Genomic DNA, 23,180 nt, shown 5'->3' on the forward strand with positions numbered 1-23,180 from the left:
TTAGTGCATCATTTTAGCTGGTTTTATGGTTTTGGTGACCCTGTCTTTGACTTGACAAAACATTACACACAACTCTTGTAAATGTACTGTCCTAACATACTCTAAATTTATGCTTTCGCCGTAAAACCTTTTTGAAATCGTAAAACGTGGTTAGATTAAGGAGATGTTTATCTTTCAAATGGTGTAACATAGTTGTATTTTTGAAAAATTTGAATTTTGACATTTATTTGGATTCAAATTTGCCGCTCTTGAAATGCACCTGCGGTTGATGGAGTGCACCACAGGTGGCACGCTAGCGTCCCACCTAGCCCCAAGAGGCTAACCTCTAACCCCTAACCCCTAACTCTAACCCCTAACCCTAACCCCTAACCCTAACCCCTAACCCCTAACTCTAACCCCTAACTCTAACCCCTAACTCTAACCCCTAACTCTAACCCCTAACCCTAACCCCTAACCCCTAACCCTAACCCCTAACCCTAACCCCTAACTCTAACCCCTAACCCTAACCCCTAACCCCTAACTCTAACCCCTAACTCTAACCCCTAACCCTAACCCCTAACCTCTAACTCTAACCCCTAACTCTAACCTCTAACTTCTAACCTCTAACCCCTAACCTCTAACTCTAACTTCAACAGTAACTCTAACCCCAACAGTAACTCTAAATTTAACCTCTAACCCCAACAGTAAATCTAACCCCAACAGTAACTCTAACCGCAACAGTAACTCTAACTTTAACCTCTAACCCCAACAGTAACTCTAACCCCAACAGTAACTCTAACCCCAACAGTAACTCTAACCCAACAGTAACTCCTAGCCTCATCCACCTACCCAACACTGGCTTCATCAGGTATCTAATTAACCTCTGAACTTTGGCATCTAATCTCTTTGTGTATGTCCAGTCAAACATATGACTATTTTACAGCCATTTAAAGATAAGACTCTCGTTAATCTAACCACACTGTCCGATTTCAAAAAGGCTTTACAACGAAAGCAAAACATTAGATTATGTCAGCAGAGTACCAAGCCAGAAATAATCAGACACCCATTTTTCGAGCCAGCATATAATGTCACCAAAACCCAGAAGACAGCTAAATGCAGCACTCACCTTTGATGATCTTCATCAGATGACAACCCTAGGACATTATGTTATACAATACATGCATGTTTTGTTCAATCAAGTTCATATTTATATCAAAAACCAGCTTTTTACATTAGCATGTGACGTTCAGAACTAGCATACCCCCCGCAAACTTCCGGGGAATTCGCTAACATTTTACTAAATTACTCACGATAAACGTTCACAAAAAGCATAACAATTATTTTAAGAATTATAGATACAGACCTCCTCTATGCACTCGATATGTCCGATTTTAAAATAGCTTTTTGGTGAAAGCACATTTTGCAATATTCTAAGTACATAGCCCAGGCATCACGGGCTCGCTATTTAGACACCCGGCAAGTTTAGCACTCACCATAATCATATTTACTATTATAAAAATTTCATTATCTTTTGTTGTCTTCGTCAGAATACACACCCAGGACTGCTACTTCAATAACAAATGTTGGTTTGGTCAAAAATAATCCATCGTTATATCCGAATAGCGGCGTTTTGTTCGTGCGTTCCAGACACTATCCGAAATAGTAAAGAAGTGTCACGCGCTTGGCGCAATTCGTGACAATAAAATTCTAAGTATTCCATTACCGTACTTCGAAGCATGTCAACCGCTGTTTAAAATCAATTTTTACGACATTTTTCTCGTAGAAAAGCGATAATATTCCGACAGGGAATCTCCTTTTCGGCAAACAGAGGAAAAAATCCCAAAGGCGGGGGCGGTCGGGGTCACGCGCATAAGCTAGTGTCTCTTGATCGGCCACTTGAGAAAGGCGATAATGTGTTTCAGCCTGGGGCTGGAATGACGACATTCTGTTTTTTCCCGGGCTCTGAGCGCCTATGGACGACGTGGGAAGTGTCACGTTAGAGCAGAGATCCTTAGTAAATGATAGAGATGGAAAAGAAGTTCAACAAATGGTCAGACAGGCCACTTCCTGTAAAGGAATCTCTCAGGTTTTGACCTGCCATTTGAGTTCTGTTATACTCACAGACACCATTCAAACAGTTTTAGAAACTTTAGGGTGTTTTCTATCCATATGTAATAAGTATATGCATATTCTAGTTACTGAGTAGGAGTGGTAACCAGATTAAATCGGGTATGTTTTTTATCCAGCCGTGTCAATGCTGCCCCCTAGCCCTAACAGGTTTTAAGAACCTGTTCATATAGTCAATACAATCGTGCTATAAACCTGTTATACACCTTTTATAAACCTGTTATACACCTGTTCATATAGTCAATCTGTAATTTTTACATCATTTGAATATGTCAGGTGAGTATTTCATTTGAACATTCTTTCAGAGGGACAGTAAATGACAGCCAGTAAGGTCAGTTTGTTTTATATATCTGAACTTTACTGGAGAATAACAAGCATGACAACATGAGATACATTTTTATAAACATCATGTTCACACACACACACACACACACGTGTCCATATGGTGTCCAGTGTGTCTATATCATCTGTGTCTGGGAGTCGCAACGCGGCCACAGGAATCGGAGACAGAGGAAGAGGAGGAAGAGGAGGAAGAGGAAGAGAGAGATGAAGAACAGGAGGGTGACGTAGCCAGCGTGAGGAAGAGGAGGAGTGTCTGGAGCCTCGGCTGGAATCATATTGGTCAGATTCAGCATGTAGCCCAACGTCCAGCCTGCATCACTACCTGAAATCTATACACACACACACACACACACACACACACACACACACACACACACACACACACACACACACACACACACACACACACACACACACACACACCACAGTCAGTGTTGAAGACATATTTCAGAAAGGTCAGGATATAGAATCTAAACGATTGGTATTTTTGGTATTTTATTTGGATCCCCATTAGCTGTTGCAAAAGCAGCAGCTACTCTTCCTGGGGTCCACACAGAACATGAACTACATGGACAGAACTACATCCATACATCCACACAGCCTACACATCCACACAGCCTACACATCAATACATCCACACAGCCTACACATCAATACATCCACACAGCCTACACATCAATACATCCACACAGCCGACACATCCACACAGCCTACACATCCACACAGCCTACACATCAATACATCCACACAGCCTACACATCCATACATCCACACAGCCTACACATCAATACATCCACACAGCCTACACATCCATACATCCACACAGCCTACACATCAATACATCCACACAGCCTACACGTCAATACATCCACACAGCCTACACATCAATACATCCACACAGCCTACACATCCATACATCCACACAGCCTACACATCCATACATCCACACAGCCTACACATCCACACAGCCATACATCCACACAGCCTACACATCAATACATCCACACAGCCTATACATCCATACAGCCTACACATCCACACAGCCTACACATCCACACAGCCTACACATCAATACATCCACACAGCCTACACATCCATACATCCACACATCCATACATCCACACAGCCTACACATCCACACAGCCTACACATCCATACATCCACACAGCCTACACATCCATACATCCACACAGCCTACACATCCACACAGCCATACATCCACACAGCCTACACATCAATACATCCACACAGCCTATACATCCATACAGCCTACACATCCACACAGCCTACACATCCACACAGCCTACACATCAATACATCCACACAGCCTACACATCCATACATCCACACATCCATACATCCACACAGCCTACACATCCATACAGCCTACACATCAATACATCCACACAGCCTACACATCCATACATCCACACAGCCTACACATCCATACATCCACACAGCCTACATATCCATACATCCACACAGCCTACATATCCATACATCCACACAGCCTACACATCCATACAGCCTACACATCCATACATCCACACAGCCTACACATGCACACAGCCTACACATCCATACATCCACACAGCCTACACATCCATACATCCACACAGCCTACACACCAATACATCCACACAGCCTACACACCAATACATCCACACAGCCTACACACCAATACATCCACACAGCCTACACATCCACACAGCCTACACATCAATACATCCACACAGCCTACACATCCATACATCCACACAGCCTACACATCCACACATCAATACATCCACACAGCCTACACATCCACACAGCCTACACATCAATACATCCACACAGCCTACACATACACACACAGCCTACACATCCATACATCCACACAGCCTACACATCCACACACAGCCTACACAATATGAGATGCAATTATGGCTCTATATATTACTGTATGCTTTATGGAATTTGTTCTGGATTAGAGGACTGTGAAAAGACCTCTGGTGGGGTAAGTGTGTGCGTCAGAGCTGTGTGTATGTCACGGTTGTCGTCGGGAATGGAGGACCAAAACGCAGCAGGAATGTGGATGCTCATCTTATCATTTATTTAAAATAAAGAGAACACCAAAAACAACAAAACAAAGAACGCACAAACAACAAAACAGTCTTGTAAGGCTCACACAGGCAAAACAAGAAACAATCTCCCACAAACACTAAACCAAACAATTACCCATATATAGGACTCTCAATCAGAGGCAACGAGAAAGCACCTGCCTCCAATTGAGAGTCCAATCCCCCATTAACCTAAACATAGAAATACAACTAACTAGACTAAACATAGAAATACATTAGCATAGAACAGTGCCCAAAAACCCCGGAATACATAAATCAAATACCCTATTACAAAACCACCACCCTGAACCACATAAAACAAATACCCTCTGCCACGTCCTGACCCAACTACAATAACCCCTATTACTGGTCAGGACGTGACAGTGTAAGCTGACTATGCAAACAATTTGGGATTTTCAACACATGAACGTTTCTTATAAAAAGAATAAGTGATGCAGTCAGTCTCTCCTCAACTCTTAGCCAAGAGAGACTGGCAGCATTGTATTAATATCAGCCCTCTGATTACAATGAAGAGCAAGACATGCCTTTGTTCTGGACCAGCTGCAGCTTAACTAGGTGTTTCTTTGCAGCACTTGAACATATGATGGGACAATAATCAAGATAAGACAAAACTAGAGCCTGCAGGACTTGCTTTTTGGAGTGTGGTGTCAAAAAAATCAGAGCATCTCTTTTTTACGGACAGACCTCTCCCCATCTTTACAACCGTTGAATCCTTTGACCATGACAGTTTACAATCTAAGGTAACGCCAAGATATTTAGCCTCCTCAACTTGTTCAACAGCCACACCATTCATTACCAGATTCAGGATATATGCTGAACAGAAATATAAATGAAACATGCATCAAGTCTCACAAAAGAAGGTGGTGAGTAAAGCCCAGTACATCCCTGGGGCTCCCTGCCATCCAGGACCTCTACAGAGGGTGGTGAGTACGGCCCAGTACATCCCTGGGGCTCCCTGCCATCCAGGACCTCTACAGAGGGTGGTGAGTACAGCCCAGTACATCCCTGGGGCTCCTTGCCATCCAGGACCTCTACAGAGGGTGGTGAGTACGGCCCAGTACATCCCTGGGGCTCTCTGCCATCCAGGACCTCTACAGAGGGTGGTGAGTACGGCCCAGTACATCCCTGGGGCTCCCTGCCATCCAGGACCTCTACAGAGGGTGGTGAGTACGGCCCAGTACATCACTGGGGCTCCCTGCCATCCAGGACCTCTACAGAGGGTGGTGAGTATGGCCCAGTACATCCCTGGGGCTCCCTGCCATCAAGAACCTCTATAACAGGCGGTGTCAAAAGAAGGCCTGGAAAATTGTTAGACTCCAGCCACCCAAGCCATTGACTTTTCTCTCTGCTTCCGGAGCATCAAGTCTCACACTAACAGGCTCCTGAACAGCTTCTATCCCCAAACCATTACACTGATAAACAGATAACAGAATGGATACAGGCCTATCTCCTATCCCCAAGCCATTAGACTGATAAACAGATAACAGAATGGATACAGGACTATCTGTCTTCACTGTATTTATTTTTATTTCACTGACTCTATGAACACTCACTGGACTCTTTGCACACACACACACACACACCCACACCCACACACACACTTCATATACACTGCTCCAAAAAATAAAGGGAACACTTAAACAACACAATGTAACTCCAAGTCAATCACACTTCTGTGAAATCAAACTGTCCACTTAGGAAGCAACACTGATTGACAATACATTTCACATGCAGTTGTGCAAATGGAATAGACAACAGGTGGAAATTATTGGCAATTAGCAAGACACCCCCAATAAAGGAGTGGTTATGCAGGTGGTGACCACAGACCACTTCTCAGTTCCTATGCTTCCTGGCTGATGTTTTGGTCACTTTTGAATGCTGGCGGTGCTTTCACTCTAGTGGTAGCATGAGACGGAGTCTACAACCCACACAAGTGGCTCAGGTAGTGCAGCTCATCCAGGATGGCACATCAATGCGAGCTGTGGCAAGAAGGTTTGCTGTGTCTGTCAGCGTAGTGTCCAGAGCATGGAGGCGCTACCAGGAGACAGGCCAGTACATCAGGAGACGTGGAGGAGGCCGTAGGAGGGCAACAACCCAGCAGCAGGACCGCTACCTCCGCCTTTGTGCAAGGAGGAGCAGGAGGAGCACTGCCAGAGCCCTGCAAAATGACCTCCAGCAGGCCACAAATGTGCATGTGTCTGCTGAAACGGTCAGAAACAGACTCCATGAGGGTGGTATGAGGGCCCGACGTCCACAGGTGGGGGTTGTGCTTACAGCCCAACACCGTGCAGGACGTTTGGCATTTGCCAGAGAACACCAAGATTGGCAAATTCGCCACTGGCGCCCTGTGCTCTTCACAGATGAAAGCAGGTTCACACTGAGCACATGTGACAGACGTGACAGAGTCTGGAGACGCCGTGGAGAACGTTCTGCTGCCTGCAACATCCTCCAGCATGACTGGTTTGGCGGTGGGTGAGTCATGGTGTGGGGTGGCATTTCTTTGGGGGGCTGCACAGCCCTCCATGTGCTCGCCAGAGGTAGCCTGACTGCCATTAGGTACTGAGATGAGATCCTCAGACCCCTTGTGAGACCATATGCTGGTGCCGTTGGCCCTGGGTTCCTCCTAATGCAAGACAATGCTAGACCTCATGTGGCTGGAGTGTGTCAACAGTTCCTGCAAGAGGAAGGCATTGATGCTATGGACTGGCCCGCCCGTTCCCCAGACCTGAATCCAATTGAGCACATCTGGGACATCATGTCTCGCTCCATCCACCAACGCCACGTTGCACCACAGACTGTCCACCACAGACGCCACCTCATCAGGAGCATGCCCAGGCGTTGTAGGGAGGTCATACAGGCACGTGGAGGCCACACACACTACTGAGCCTCATTTTGACTTGTTTTAAGGACATTACATCAAAGTTGGATCAGCCTGTAGTGTGGTTTTCCACTTTAATTTTGAGTGTGACTCCAAATCCAGACCTCCATGGGTTGATAAATTGGATTTCCATTGATTATTTTTGTGTGATTTTGTTTTCAGCACATTCAACTATGTAAAGAAAAAAGTATTTTATGAGATTATTTCATTCATTCAGATCTAGGATGTGTTATTTTAGTGTTCCCTTTATTTTTTTGAGCAGTGTACAATGCACCTACTCTGTTGATCATACATCCTGATGCCTAGTCCCCTTCCCCCTGTACATACTGTATCTCCTGACCCTGTATATAGTCCCCTGGTCCCTATACATACTGTATCTACTGACCCTGTATATAGTCACCTGGTCCCTATACATACTGTATCTACTGACCCTGTATATAGTCCCCTGGTCCCAATACATACTGTATCTTCTGACCCTGTATATAGTCCCCTGAGCCCTATACATACTGTATCTACTGACCCTGTATATAGTCCCCTGACCCCTATACATACTGTATCTACTGACCCTGTATATAGTCCCCTGACCCTATACATACTGTATCTCCTGACCCAGTATATTTTCCCCTGGTCCCTATACATACTGTATCTACTGACCCTGTATATAGTCCCCTGACCACTATACATACTGTATCTACTGACCCTGTATATAGTCCCCTGGTCCCTATACATACTGTATCTAGTGATCCTGTATATAGTCCCCTGGTCCCTATACATACTGTATCTACTGACCCTGTATATAGTCCCCTGACCCCTATACATTTTGTATCTACTGACCCTGTATAAAGTCCCCTGGTCCCTATACATACTATATCTACTGACCCTGTATATAGTCCCCTGACCCCTATACATACTGTATCTACTGACCCTGTATATAGTCCCCTGGTCCCTATACATACTGTATCTTCTGACCCTGTATATAGTCCCCTGGCCCCTATACATACTGCATCTACTGACCCAGTATATAGTCCCCCGGTCCCTTTACATACTGTATCTACTGACCCTGTATATAGTCCCCTGACCCCTGTCATGACGTTGGCCACTTTGAGTACAGGGAGGACAGTTGACCCCCTCTCGCCTTGCACCATCCCCCAACTATACCTTCCCCCACCCAGGCCCTGTGTGAAAGGGTTGTAAAAACTCTAAGAGGAGAATCTCTTGCCACATGGCCCATAGAGAGACACAGGAAATTCTTCCAACTTACAGAATTGGGGAGCCAAGCGACATTTGTGTTCTGGAGAAGGTATGAAAGATTGGTGAAGAATCCAGCTACGAACTGGTCCGCTTGGTACAATTTTGTGATACTCAGAAGAGACAATATAGCCATATTACCATAAAACGGTTTATATAATAGCCTCAGCCTTGAGACTTGCATCCACATGGTTGTATAGAATGTATTAATAAGGATAAAGCTATTTGTAATACATTGAGATACTATGTACTGATGTTAATATGATAGAATTATATTTCTGTACCAAGCTTAACTCAGTCATCGGCACGCCCCCATGGACACAGACAGGACCAGGTGTCATGTGACATGTTCACTATAAAACCATAGCCTGATCTACTTTCTTCAGACCCGGCCTCCACTCCATTGCGAGTTGGCCAATAGGTTTGACCATCCAAGTACTCTACTGAAAGTGAACTATACCACGTGGTTAACTTTTAGACTATCGATACCGACAGAATAAGAACAAGTCTTTGATATTAATTATTAGTCTGCAGCTAAGTAAATTATATCATTGAACGCGAAGACCAACGAAACATCCATTCTATGACGACATTAATGAATGACGCTTTGAAAGATCCATTCTAACCGAGAGAGAGAGAGAGATAGAGAACTCTCCAACGGAACGACGCTCCAACAAGGATCTCGACGACACACTGAGCGTAAATATATATTGATTGCAATTGTTCTCAAATGAGTGAGCGTTCATGTGCTAAGGATTAGCATGTCAATTGTTAATATTAATGAACTTTGTGTGTCCTCAGCTGACCGTTTATGACCCTTTGTTAACCTGTTAGGGCTAGGGGGCAGTATTGACACGGCTGGATAAAAAACATACCCGATTTAATCTGGTTACCACTCCTACCCAGTAACTAGAATATGCATATACTTATTACATATGGATAGAAAACACCCTAAATTTTCTAAAACTGTTTGAATGGTGTCTGTGAGTATAACAGAACTCAAATGGCAGGTCAAAACCTGAGAGATTCCTTTACAGGAAGTGGCCTGTCTGACCATTTCTTGAACTTATTTTCCATCTTTATCATTTACTAAGGATCTCTGCTCTAACGTGACACTTCCCACGTCGTCCATAGGCGCTCAGAGCCCGGGAAAAAACAGAATGTCGTCATTCCAGCCCCAGGCTAAAACACATTATCGCCTTTCTCAAGTGGCCGATCAAGGGACACTGGGCTTATGCTCGTGACCCGACCGCCCCCGCCTTTGGGATTTTTTCCTCTGTTTGCCGAAAAGGAGATTCCCTGTCGGAATATTATCGCTTTTCTACGAGAAAAATTTCGTAAAAATTGATTTTAAACAGCGGTTGACATGCTTCGAAGTACGGTAATGGAATATTTAGAATTTTATTGTCACGAATTGCGCCATGCGCGCGACACTTCTTTACTATTTCGGATAGTGTCTGGAACGCACGAACAAAACGCCGCTATTTGGATATAACGATGGATTATTTTGGACCAAACCAACATTTGTTATTGAAGTAGCAGTCCTGGGTGTGCATTCTGATGAAGACAACAAAAGGTAATCAAACTTTTATAATAGTAAATATGATTATGGTGAGTGCTAAACTTGCCGGGTGTCTAAATAGCGAGCCCGTGATGCCTGGGCTATGTACTTAGAATATTGCAAAATGTGCTTTCACCAAAAAGCTATTTTAAAATCGGACATATCGAGTGCATAGAGGAGGTCTGTATCTATAATTCTTAAAATAATTGTTATGCTTTTTGTGAACGTTTATCGTGAGTAATTTAGTAAAATGTTAGCGAATTCCCCGGAAGTTTGCGGGGTTAATCTAGTTCTGAACGTCACATGCTAATGTAAAAAGCTGGTTTTTGATATAAATATGAACTTGATTGAACAAAACATGCATGTATTGTATAACATAATGTCCTAGGGTTGTCATCTGATGAAGATCATCAAAGGTGAGTGCTGCATTTAGCTGTCTTCTGGGTTTTGGTGACATTATATGCTGGCTTGAAAAATGGGTGTCTGATTATTTCTGGCTTGGTACTCTGCTGACATAATCTAATGTTTTGTTTTCGTTGTAAAGCCTTTTTGAAATCGGACAGTGTGGTTAGATTAACGAGAGTCTTGTCTTTAAATAGCTGTAAAAAAGTCATATGTTTGAGAAATTGAAGTAATAGGATTTTTAACGTTTTGAAAATCGCGCCACAGGCTGCCAGTCGCTGTTATGTAGGTGGGACGCAAGCGTACCACCTAGCCCATAGAGGTTAAGTCATTTAGCAGACGCTCTTATCCAGAGCGACTTACAAATTGGTGCATTCACCTTATAATATCCAGTGGAACAACCACTTTACAATAGTGCATCTAAATCTTTTAAGGGGGGGTTAGAAGGATTACTTTATCCTATCCCAGGTATTCCTTGAAGAGGTGGGGTTTCAGGTGTCTCCGGAAGGTGGTGATTGACTCCGCTGTCCTGGCGTCGTGAGGGAGCTTGTTCCACCATTGGGGTGCCAGAGCAGCGAACAGTTTTGACTGGGCTGAGCGGGAACTGTGCTTCCTCAGAGGTAGGGAGGCGAGCAGGCCAGAGGTGGATGAACGGAGTGCCCTTGTTTGGGTGTAGGGCCTGATCAGAGCCTGAAGGTACGGAGGTGCCGTTCCCCTCACAGCTCTGTAGGCAAGCACCATGGTCTTGTAGCGGATGCGAGCTTCGACTGGAAGCCAGTGGAGAGAGCGGAGGAGCGGGGTGACGTGAGAGAACTTGGGAAGGTTGAACACCAGACGGGCTGCGGCGTTCTGGATGAGTTGTAGGGGTTTAATGGCACAGGCAGGGAGCCCAGCCAACAGCGAGTTGCAATAATCCAGACGGGAGATGACAAGTGCCTGGATTAGGACCTGCGCCGCTTCCTGTGTGAGGCAGGGTCATACTCTGTGAATGTTGTAGAGCATGAACCTACAGGATCGGGTCACCGCCTTGATGTTGGTGGAGAACGACAGGGTGTTGTCCAGGGTCACGCCAAGGCTCTTAGCACTCTGGGAGGAGGACACAAGGGAGTTGTCAACCATGATGGCGAGATCATGGAACGGGCAGTCCTTCCCCGGGAGGAAGAGCAGCTCCGTCTTGCCGAGGTTCAGCTTGAGGTGGTGATCCGTCATCCACACTGATATGTCTGCCAGACATGCAGAGATGCGATTCGCCACCTGGTTGTCAGAAGGGGGAAAGGAGAAGATTAATTGTGTGTCATCTGCATAGCAATGATATGAGAGACCATGTGAGGATATGACAGAGCCAAGTGACTTGGTGTATAGCGAGAATAGGAGTGGGCCAAGAACAGAGCCCTGGGGGACACCAGTGGTGAGAGCATGTGGTGCGGAGACAGATTCTCGCCACGCCACCTGGTAGGAGCGACCTGTCAGGTAGGACAGGCGTGGGCGGCGCCGGAGATGCCCAGCTCGGAGAGGGTGGAGAGGAGGATCTGATGGTTCACGGTATCAAAGGCAGCAGATAGGTCTAGAAGGATGAGAGCAGAGAAGAGAGAGTTAGCTTTAGCAGTGCGGAGAGCCTCCGTGACACAGAGAAGAGCAGTCTCAGTTGAATGCCCAGTCTTGAAACCTGACTGATTAGGATCAAGAAGGTCATTCTGAGAGAGATAGCAAGAGAGCTGGCCAAGGACGGCGCGTTCAAGAGTTTTGGAGAGAAAGGAAAGAAGGGATACTGGTCTGTAGTTGTTGACATCGGAGGGATCGAGTGTAGGTTTTTTCAGAAGGGGTGCAACTCTCGCTCTCTTGAAGACGGAAGGGACGTAGCCAGCGGTCAAGGATGAGTTGATGAGCGAGGTGAGGTAGGGGAGAAGGTCTCCGGAAATGGTCTGGAGAAGAGAGGAGGGGATAGGGTCAAGTGGGCAGGTTGTTGGGCGGCCGGCCGTCACAAGACGCGAGATTTCATCTGGAGAGAGAGGGGAGAAAGAGGTCAAAGCACAGGGTAGGGCAGTGTGAGCAGGACCAGCAGTGTCGTTTGACTTAGCAAACGAGGATCGGATGTCGTCAACCTTCTTTTCAAAATGGTTGACGAAGTCATCCGCAGAGAGGGAGGAGGGGGGGGGGGGGAGGGGGAGGAGGTTTCAGGAGGGAGGAGAAGGTAGCAAAGAGCTTCCTAGGGTTAGAGGCAGATGCTTGGAGTTTAGAGTGGTAGAAAGTGGCTTTAGCAGCAGAGACAGAAGAGGAAAATGTAGAGAGGAGGGAGTGAAAGGATGCCAGGTCCGCAGGGAGGCGAGTTTTCCTCCATTTCCGCTCGGCTGCCCGGAGCCCTGTTCTGTGAGCTCGCAGTGAGTCGTCGAGCCACGGAGCAGGAGGGGAGGACCGAGCCGGCCTGGAGGATAGGGGACAGAGTAAATCAAAGGATGCAGAGAGGGAGGAGAGGAGGGTTGAGGAGGCAGAATCAGGAGATAGGTTGGAGAAGGTTTGAGCAGAGGGAAGAGATGATAGGATGGAAGAGGAGAGAGTAGCGGGAGAGAGAGAGCGAAGGTTGGGACGGCGCAATACCATCCGAGTAGGGGCAGAGTGAGAAGTGTTGGATGAGAGCGAGAGGGAAAAGGATACAAGGTAGTGGTCGGAGACTTGGAGGGGAGTTGCAATGAGATTAGTGGAAGAACAGCATCTAGTAAAGATGAGGTCAAGCGTATTGCCTGCCTTGTGAGTAGGGGGGGAAGGTGAGAGGGTGAGGTCGAAAGAGGAGAGGAATGGAAAGAAGGAGGCAGAGAGGAATGAGTCGAAGGTAGACGTGGGGAGGTTAAAGTCACCCAGAACTGTGAGAGGTGAGCCATCCTCAGGAAAGGAACTTATCAAGGCGTCAAGCTCATTGATGAACTCTCCAAGGGAACCTGGAGGGCGATAAATGATAAGGATGTTAAGCTTGAAAGGGCTGGTAACTGTGACAGCATGGAATTCAAATGAGGAGATAGACAGATGGGTCAGGGGAGAAAGAGAGAATGTCCACTTGGGAGAGATGAGGATTCCAGTGCCACCACCCCGCTGGCTCGATGCTCTAGGGGTATGCGAGAACACGTAGTCAGATGAGGAGAGAGCAGTAGGAGTAGCAGTGTTATCTGTGGTAATCCATGTTTCCGTCAGCGCCAGAAAGTCTAGGGACTGGAGGGTAGCATAGGCTGAGATGAACTCAGCCTTGTTGGCCGCAGACCGGCAGTTCCAGAGGCTGCCGGAGACCTGGAACTCCACGTGGGTCGTGCGCGCTGGGACCACCAGGTTAGAGTGGCAGCGGCCACGCGGTGTGGAGCGTTTGTATGGCCTGTGCAGAGGAGAGAGAACAGGGATAGACAGACACATAGTAGACAAGCTACAGAAGAGGCTACGCTAATGCAAAGGAGATTGGAATGACAAGTGGACTACACGTCTCGAATGTTCAGGAAGTTAAGCTTACGTTGCAAAAATCTTATTGACTAAAATGATACAGTACTGCTGGCTGGTGGAGTAGGCTAGCTAGCAGTGGCTGCGTTGTTGACTTTGAACGTGTAGCTGGCTAGGTAACCTCGGTAGTTTCAGTACTACACCTTGTCATGATACAAAGCAATTACAGGGAGTTAATTGATAAACATGTTTTCAGTTTAATGGTACCCCAAAGACACGACATATATGGAGCCCCCGTGCGAGGAATCTAAGATAGAATTGGACTTTGCTGTGAAATTCTATATATCAATTGTGCAAACAGAATTGTACAAACAGCCTGCTATCTAAACAAAGTGATTGTGTATTTTCCATTGGGTGAAGCTATTTAGAGTGGCTCCGGTCTTATGTCGATAGCAGTGAGGGATAAATTCCAGATTTAGTCCGTTAGGCCAAACGGTACTATTTCTGTCGGTCAATATTATCTTCTAGAGTAAGGTTAGAAATTAGAAGTTAACTGTCCGGTAACTGAGCCGAATAATTTGCCTACCGCACTAAGACAGTATGGGCAGACCGTATGCGTATCTGTATTTAAGTACCGTGTCGCTCCGGTCAGCATAAACGCTAGCAGAATATGCTGAATGGGGTTAAGGTGAGACGTCACTAGAAAACCCACCCTTTCCATAGTGAAAGGACCCTATTTTGGTGCTTGGAAGGATACTCCTGAACCAAGTAGCAATAGCTTAGCATTACGGGCAAGCTAACAGAGAGGGAACATTTCTTCTCCCTGTGCCACGTTTTAATCTCTCCGCCTGGCGCGACGGAAGTCCCGACCTTTGTACTTCACCAGGTGGTGAAGAATTGCCAGTACATCTCTAGGGGAAATCCAAACGTGGAGCACGGTAAAATATCCAGCCAATCACAATTGACTGGATATGACGTCTCACTCAATTTAACTAACAAGTGAAATTGCCAGATTTACCTTTTCAAGTGGATCTTTTAAATAATATCCAAAATTGATTGGGTGTCTACAATGAGACATGATTAACTTTTTCTAAACTTAACTTAGATGAAGCAATGCTCTCAGGTTAATTGAAAGTTAATTCCCAGATAGCCTATACAGGTTTGATATATCATAAATAGATTAATCAGTAAAATCTGCTTTACTAAAGCACATTCAGTAAAACCCATTTCTGACAGGAGTGAATCCCATGTGGCTTCAGCCCCAGGGAGGAGCGTACCCTAGTGGTGAAGGGTCCCAACCTTTGACCTACGGTTTACACTTATGATATCCAATCAATGGAGATTGTATGGATTATCGTCTCATTCAATTTAATAAGTTAAATTGTCCAACATACCTTTCTAGGTTCTTCCAATTAAATGAGACAACTTAAACTTTGCATATTAACCTGGATGAAGCAACCTCTCAGGTAATTCAAGTTTAATACCCAGATAGCCTACCCAGGTAGGACTAATCATTGGCATTGATTAATTCAATTTGCTTTTGCAAATTCATTCACGTCCAACTTCCACAATACTGTACAGTACTGATGGTTCATTAACGTCTATAAATAGATTAAAATCGTCTTTGCAGCTCCCCACATTCCAAAACCAAATTTTGGAAAATTAGGAAAAACATTTTTTCCTTTCAAATGTTCTAATAATGTGCAAGCTATCAGAGGGGGTGGTCCCCACTCGCCCGCTAATTAGTGAACCTCCACCCGTAAATGGATTGATCTCTGACCTCAGCAGCGATAACAACCCTAATTATGCCATTAGTGGAAAAGCAGACAACAATGTTTTCCAAAATCAACCATCGTGCGCAGGCCTCATAAAGGTTCTCTCCAGTCTAGCTCTGATGTCTTGCCATCCGAGATTGCCATCTGTCCAATACCGCAGTGCACAGCTGAAGCACGAGCAGGTAATGGTAGACATAAAGGGACAGGTGGAGAGAACCGGGAAACCAATGACCAATGCAGACAAGGGAAAAATTCTGCTAGCTATGGAACTGCGTTCGAAAACTGAACAATTAAATGTAATTGCAAAAACGTATGACGATGAACAAGCACAAGCTCTTCAACAAAATCGTTTTCTACAGGAACAAAATCATATGCTACAGGAACAACTCGATTTAGCCAAAACTAAATACGATGATGTCCACGCCAAACTAGATAAATTTGAAGAGTTATCTACAAACAGGAGCGCTCAACTTGACAACATGCATGCTGTTTTGTTGAATGTTACTCAAAATAACACGGTTCTCCTCAAAGCACTGCAGACCAAAGACGATCAGTTAATGAACACAGTGACAAAGTTGGATGATAAATCAGCAGAACTTATTGAAGTCGCTGACCAAATGAATGATGAGAGAATTCAGGTGATGAGGATGGAAATATTGATTTCTAAGCAAGCAGAGGAAATCTCATCACTGAATCTCTCGCTCCGTACTCAAGACCTCTATCTGCAAACCATGACAGATAAGTTTGAGACCGAAAGGAGCAGGTGAGACACTCACGTGTCCAAAATCAGTACTCTAAGCGCTCAAGAGGACTCTGCAATGCAGCAGAATTCCACCCTTAGGTACCATCTGGAGGAAATCCAGAATGGTCACGCTCTACAGCGCGACTACCCATCCAAGCAACCGGAGCCCTGTACTCACAGGAGTGAAGACAATAGGTTTCAGACCTTGCCTCCCTCATGTGTCCCTCAGTCTTCTCCTCTTGGCCCTTCGGCACTGAGTAATATGGCGCCTCTTGGTCAAAAACAACAAGGCTTGGCTTCTTCTCTTGGCCTTTCGGCCCCAATTTCTCCACAGGATGAAGCCAACCCTCTCCGCCCGCTTGGCGCGGAATACCTTGACAAACTCGTCAAGAATGTCCCCACCTTTGACCCCGTTCCAGGTCAGCCAAACGATACTGAGACGTTCCTAGCTGACATAGAGGATGCGTTAGATAGCTACCCGAACGCTACGGGTTCTGACAGGGTTTACCTGTTGAAGCGAACGTCGAATAGACACGTGACGAGGTTCATTCGCCTACAACAGCAACACGTGCTAAATGACTACGCTAAACTTGCCACAGCTTTGAAATTAGAATTCAGTGGTTCTGCGACTGGCAAACACGATAGCTCACTGGCTAACACCGTCAAACAAGCTCGGAACGAACACCTACAAGCTTACTATCATAGGCTTCGTTCAGCTTACTTTGGCCTACTCACTGAAACAGGAATGGAAGAGCTGTTACCATTCAAAGAAATGTTTCCGTCGAACATGTATCCCACCTTCATTACCTACTTGGGCCCTGCCGCCCACGTTGGCTTGCCTATCTTACAACTCAGAGAGCTTGCAAGCACAGCTTTTGAGGCATCAAAAGTTCACAACGCTAAGAGCCCTGACCACTCGGTTTTGAAGTTTAACCAGGAGCACTCACTCCAGTTAGAGGGTGCATTATCAGGTATTGGAGCGTCGAGAGATGACGCACAACAACAGTTTCTACCACGAAACCATGATTCCAATAACCTCTGCGGTCGAAATAACTGTAAAGTACGTAGCCATCAACATGACTACCGCTACAATCGACCCGTTCGCTACGTTCCTGCACCCAACCCACAAACAGTGTCAGAGCACAAGGGTAACAAAGGGTTGAAGGACGATCAAAACGTAGACCAATGTTCTCCAGAAGTCCCACTACGGGAAGAACTTAAGCGAGAACAATTTGAGAAAAGGGTAAAAGATAAGTCACAAGGACTAGACAGGGAATTACCGGACACTAGGTCCGCAGGAATTAACACCCATAGCATGGATGTTAAAGTTCAAATTTCTCCCGCTCTCATTCAAGACCCTATCCAGGGCCGGCTTGATCAAGAAACAAGCCCCCGGGCTCTGTCTATAGACTCTGATACAAAAGTTGCGAAGATAAAGGTCAAACGCTTCGTTAACCTCTCTGGGCTAGGCGGGACGAATTCGTCCCACCTACGTAACAGCCACTTGAAGCCTGTGGCGCGATTTTCAAAACCTTAAAAATCCAATTACTTCAATTTCTCAAACATATGACTATTTTACAGCTATTTAAAGACAAGACTCTCGTTAATCTAACCACACTGTCCGATTTCAAAAAGGCTTTACAACGAAAACAAAACATTAGATTATGTCAGCAGAGTACCAAGCCAGAAATAATCAGACACCCATTTTTCAAGCTAGCATATAATGTCACAAAAACCCAGAAGACAGCTAAATGCAGCACTAACCTTTGATGATCTTCATCAGATGACAACCCTAGGACATTATGTTATACAATACATGCATGTTTTGTTCAATCAAGTTCATATTTATATCAAAAACCAGCTTTTTACATTAGCATGTGACGTTCAGAACTAGCATACTAGCAAACTAGCAAACTAGCAAACTTCCGGGGAATTCGCTAAAATTTTACTAAATTACTCACGATAAACGTTCACAAAAAGCATAACAATTATTTTAAGAATTATAGATACAGACCTCCTCTATGCACTCGATATGTCCGATTTTAAAATAGCTTTTTGGTGAAAGCACATTTTGCAATATTCTAAGTACATAGCCCAGGCATCACGGGCTAGCTATTTAGACACCCGGCAAGTTTAGCACTCACCATAATCATATTTACTATTATAAAAGTTTGATTACCTTTTGTTGTCTTCGTCAGAATGCACTACCAGGACTGCTACTTCAATAACAAATGTTGGTTTGGTCCAAAATAATCCATCGTTATAACCGAATAGCGGCGTTTTGTTCGTGCGTTCCAGACACTATCCGAAATGGTAAAGGGTCGTGCGCATGGCGCAATTCGTGACAAAAAAATTCTAAATATTCCATTACCGTACTTCGAAGCATGTCAACCGCTGTTTAACCTCTCTAGGCTAGGCGGGACGAATTCGTCCCACCTACGTAACAGCAACTGCTATCCTGTGGCGCGATTTTCAAAACCTTAAAAATCCTATTACTTCAATTTCTCAAACATATGACTATTTTACAGCCATTTAAAGACAAGACTCTCGTTAATCTAACCACACTGTCCGATTTCAAAAAGGCTTTACAACGAAAGCAAAACATTAGATTATGTCAGCAGAGTACCAAGCCAGAAATAATCAGACACCCATTTTTCAAGCCAGCATATAATGTCACCAAAACCCAGAAGACAGCTAAATGCAGCACTCACCTTTGATGATCTTCATCAGATGACAACCCTAGGACATTATGTTATACAATACATGCATGTTTTGTTCAATCAAGTTCATATTTATATAAAAAAACAGCTTTTTACATTAGCATGTGACGTTCAGAACTAGCATACCCCCCGCAAACTTCTGGGGAATTCGCTAACATTTTACTAAATTACTCACGATAAACGTTCACAAAAAGCATAACAATTATTTTAAGAATTATAGATACAGACCTCCTCTATGCACTCGATATGTCCGATTTTAAAATAGCTTTTTGGTGAAAGCACATTTTGCAATATTCTAAGTACATAGCCCAGGCATCACGGGCTCGCTATTTAGACACCCGGCAAGTTTAGCACTCACCATAATCATATTTACTATTATTAAAGTTTCATTACCTTTTGTTGTCTTCGTCAGAATACACAGCCAGGACTGCTACTTCAATAACAAATGTTGGTTTGGTCCAAAATAATCCATCGTTATATCCGAATAGCGGCGTTTTGTTCGTGCGTTCCAGACACTATCCGAAATAGTAAAGAAGTGTCACGCGCTTGGCGCAATTCGTGACAATAAAATTCTAAGTATTCCATTACCGTACTTCGAAGCATGTCAACCGCTGTTTAAAATCAATTTTTACGACACTTTTCTATTAGAAAAGCGATAATATTCCGACAGGGAATCTCCTTTTCGGCAAACAGAGGAAAAAATCCCAAAGGCGGGGGCGGTCGGGGTCACGCGCATAAGCCAGTGTCTCTTGATCGGCCACTTGAGAAAGGCGATAATGTGTTTCAGCCTGGGGCTGGAATGACGACATTCTGTTTTTTCCCGGGCTCTGAGAGCCTATGGACGACGTGGGAAGTGTCACGTTAGAGCAGAGATCCTTAGTAAATGATAGAGATGGAAAAGAAGTTCAACAAATGGTCAGACAGGCCACTTCCTGTAAAGGAATCTCTCAGGTTTTGACCTGCCATTTGAGTTCTGTTATACTCACAGACACCATTCAAACAGTTTTAGAAAATTTAGGGTGTTTTCTATCCATATGTAATAAGTATATGCATATTCTAGTTACTGGGTAGGAGTGGTAACCAGATTAAATCGGGTATGTTTTTTATCCAGCCGTGTCAATGCTGCCCCCTAGCCCTAACAGGTTAAAATCAATTTTTATGCCATTTTTCTCATAGAAAAGCGATAATATTCCGACAGGGAATCTCCTTTTCGGCAAACAGAGGAAAAAAATCACAAAGACGGGGGCGGTCAGGTCACGCGCCTAAGCCCAGAGTCCCTTGATCGGCCACTTGAGAAAGGCGATAATGTGTTTCAGCCTGGGGCTGGGATGACGACATTCAGGTTTTTCCCGGGCTCTGAGCGCCTATGGACGACGTAGGAAGTGTCACGTTAGAGCAGAGATCCTTAGTAAACGATAGAGATGGCAAAGAAGTTCCAGAAATGGTCAGACAGGCCACTTCCTGTAAAGGAATCTCTCAGGTTTTGACCTGCCATTTGAGTTCTGTTATACTTACAGACACCATTCAAACAGTTTTAGAAACTTTAGGGTGTTTTCTATCCATATGTAATAAGTACATGCATATTCTAGTTACTGGGTAGGAGTGGTAACCAGATTAAATCGGGTATGTTTTTTATCCAGCCGTGTCAATACTGCCCCCTAGCCCTAACAGGTTAAAGCCAAGCCCACTCAAAATCGGAAAAGTCAATCTGCTTCCACCTTGAACAGAAATGGCACATCACGTCGTTGCGAACGACCACTCCACTTTGTGGGGAATATGTCCACTAACCACGAATCTAAACGGCCATACCTGGAAACAGTCCTGGAGGACTGCTTAACTTGTCATGCTCTAATGGAGTCGGGTGCGACAATATCACTCATCTCTCAAACATTGTTTGATGATCTCAAAAGGGCTTTGAAGCCAACTAAACGTTGGTTAAAAGTGGAACGATGCGACACTAAACTTCGAGGGGTCACTCAGACTACCTCGCCTCTCACATTGAGAGTCATGCTGAAACTACACTTCCAGGACGTATCGCTCGTTCACCCTGTGTATGTTACCAGCCTCGAAACTGTAACCCTGCTACTTGGAGCAGACTTGATGGATCGGTTACTCCCATTGATGGATTGGAAAACCAACCAGGTATGGTCACAGGCCACAGTGCCTTCTCCACTGACCACACCGTCTCCCCCTAACGCTAGCTGCAATGCAGTCATTCACGAGGGGTATCTGTCGAAAGCACCCCTTGGGAAAAAGATGTTTAGAAACCTCTTGGTACAGAATCCGATCCACGGAGATAGTACGATATCTCGACACATTACATCAGCCAACCTGATTGACCATTCTTTTCATGATTTCGAGCCAGCTGTCTCTGTGAATAAGCAACTTCCCTCCTCCTTGCAGTCGTGCAATACGATAGTTGAGATGAACTCTTGCCCTTTGGACACTTCCGCAAGCACTGCGGCCGTCTCAGTAAGAAAAACATTGAGGTGCAGAGTATACTCTGTTTCCGATGATACACCTTCTGCTTTGTTGGGGACTGTCACCCCTTACAATGACACTAATGGCGTCAGTCCAGCAACTGACCCGATGACTCCCACTGGTGAAACACTTTGCGATATCACAGACCAATATCCTCGTCTCAGTTCGCAGGTAATGAAGAGGTTGCCATACGTGGACGCGGTGGTGACTGACATGCCTCGACAGCCACTGAGCGTTTTGAAGCACAAACACCAGGAGATTTGGTTGGAAGGTTACAGCCATTCTCATAACAACGCGGCCGCTGACAACTCGTACATAGGGTCCGATCTTCTCGTTTGCGCATCAGACACCAACACCACCCGCTGGTGGGGGGGTCCCGAGACATAAAGTGGGGGAATAGTAGCCCAGACCCATGATGAGCCTCATCGAGGCCGGTGGGGGGGTCAAGACTACGGACAACACCGTACGAGGCCGCCAGAGCATAAATCAAATCTAGTTGTAAACTCAGCTATGAGAACAGTGAGGAGCAGACAGGCCCCTAGACGGGGATTATCTTAGAACACATCTAAGATAGTACTGAGGTGTACCACACTGGTCGTAAAGGAAGTCCAGTGGACTTGTCCACCTCCAAAACAAATGGCATCAATAGTCATTCCTTGCCATGTGTAGGTTCAACTATAATACAACTAGTAAAATGCTCCAATCATGTGTTCCGGTAGATAATATTTCAGAATAAATCGGTAGGATAACTGGTCCCCTTGAGTACCAGTACCAATACTAGCAACAGTCAGTCCAGCTACAGTCAGTAAGAAGGTTAGAGATTTAACCAATCAAATTACCATTGACAACAGCGACATAGGAGTCACTCAGAGTGCAACACGTGGAGGGGAATCTCCAGCCACTCTTCCAATGGTTAACACACATGTCACTAATAAATAGGACCCTCCATTCAGGAGGAAAATTATTAGAAGTCATGAACCATGATCACACCACGTATGACTGGTCCAATACTTAAAGAGTACTTCCGTCGTGAGGTTAACTCCTCCGTGGATAACATAGCTATGAAATAGACTTCATACCTATCGCCACTACAATAGCTGAAGACACAGTGACTTGTAGAAAAACTACTACAGACTCCCTTGACACCAATTCTGACTGACCTCCAGGCATTGACCTGAAAATTACCTGACTACGTCAGACTCATTCTGAACAAGTTGTAATCTGCCCGGATACTTGGTTTTCTTCCTTTGACATGCGCGCTTGTGTAAGCATAAGCGCACATGCACAACGGAACATCCAATTAGGATTTATGCTAGGACCACTTAAGGGCCCAAGCAATATACCAGCCTTAGTAAAGTTGAACATTTACTTCTAGGCCTTTGACTCTA

At 45.0% G+C, this 23,180-nt stretch overlaps 1 protein-coding gene across 1 annotated transcript in view; it reads right to left on the bottom strand.

Moving 5' to 3' along the window:
• Positions 1–2,442: 2,442 nt before the first annotated feature.
• Positions 2,443–23,180, bottom strand: part of LOC106592522 (ectonucleoside triphosphate diphosphohydrolase 1) — a 216,389-nt gene continuing 195,651 nt past the window's right edge. Inside the window, exon 10 of the mRNA XM_045687877.2 lies at positions 2,443–2,777. Within this exon, the coding sequence (XP_045543833.2) occupies positions 2,565–2,777 (213 nt within the window). The 3' untranslated portion in view covers positions 2,443–2,564. The remainder of the gene's footprint in view (positions 2,778–23,180) is intronic.

The sequence above is a fragment of the Salmo salar genome, chromosome 01 (genome assembly GCF_965601325.2).
Source record: "Salmo salar chromosome 01, fSalSal1, whole genome shotgun sequence".
In the NCBI taxonomy this organism is placed as follows: Eukaryota; Metazoa; Chordata; class Actinopteri; order Salmoniformes; family Salmonidae; genus Salmo; species Salmo salar.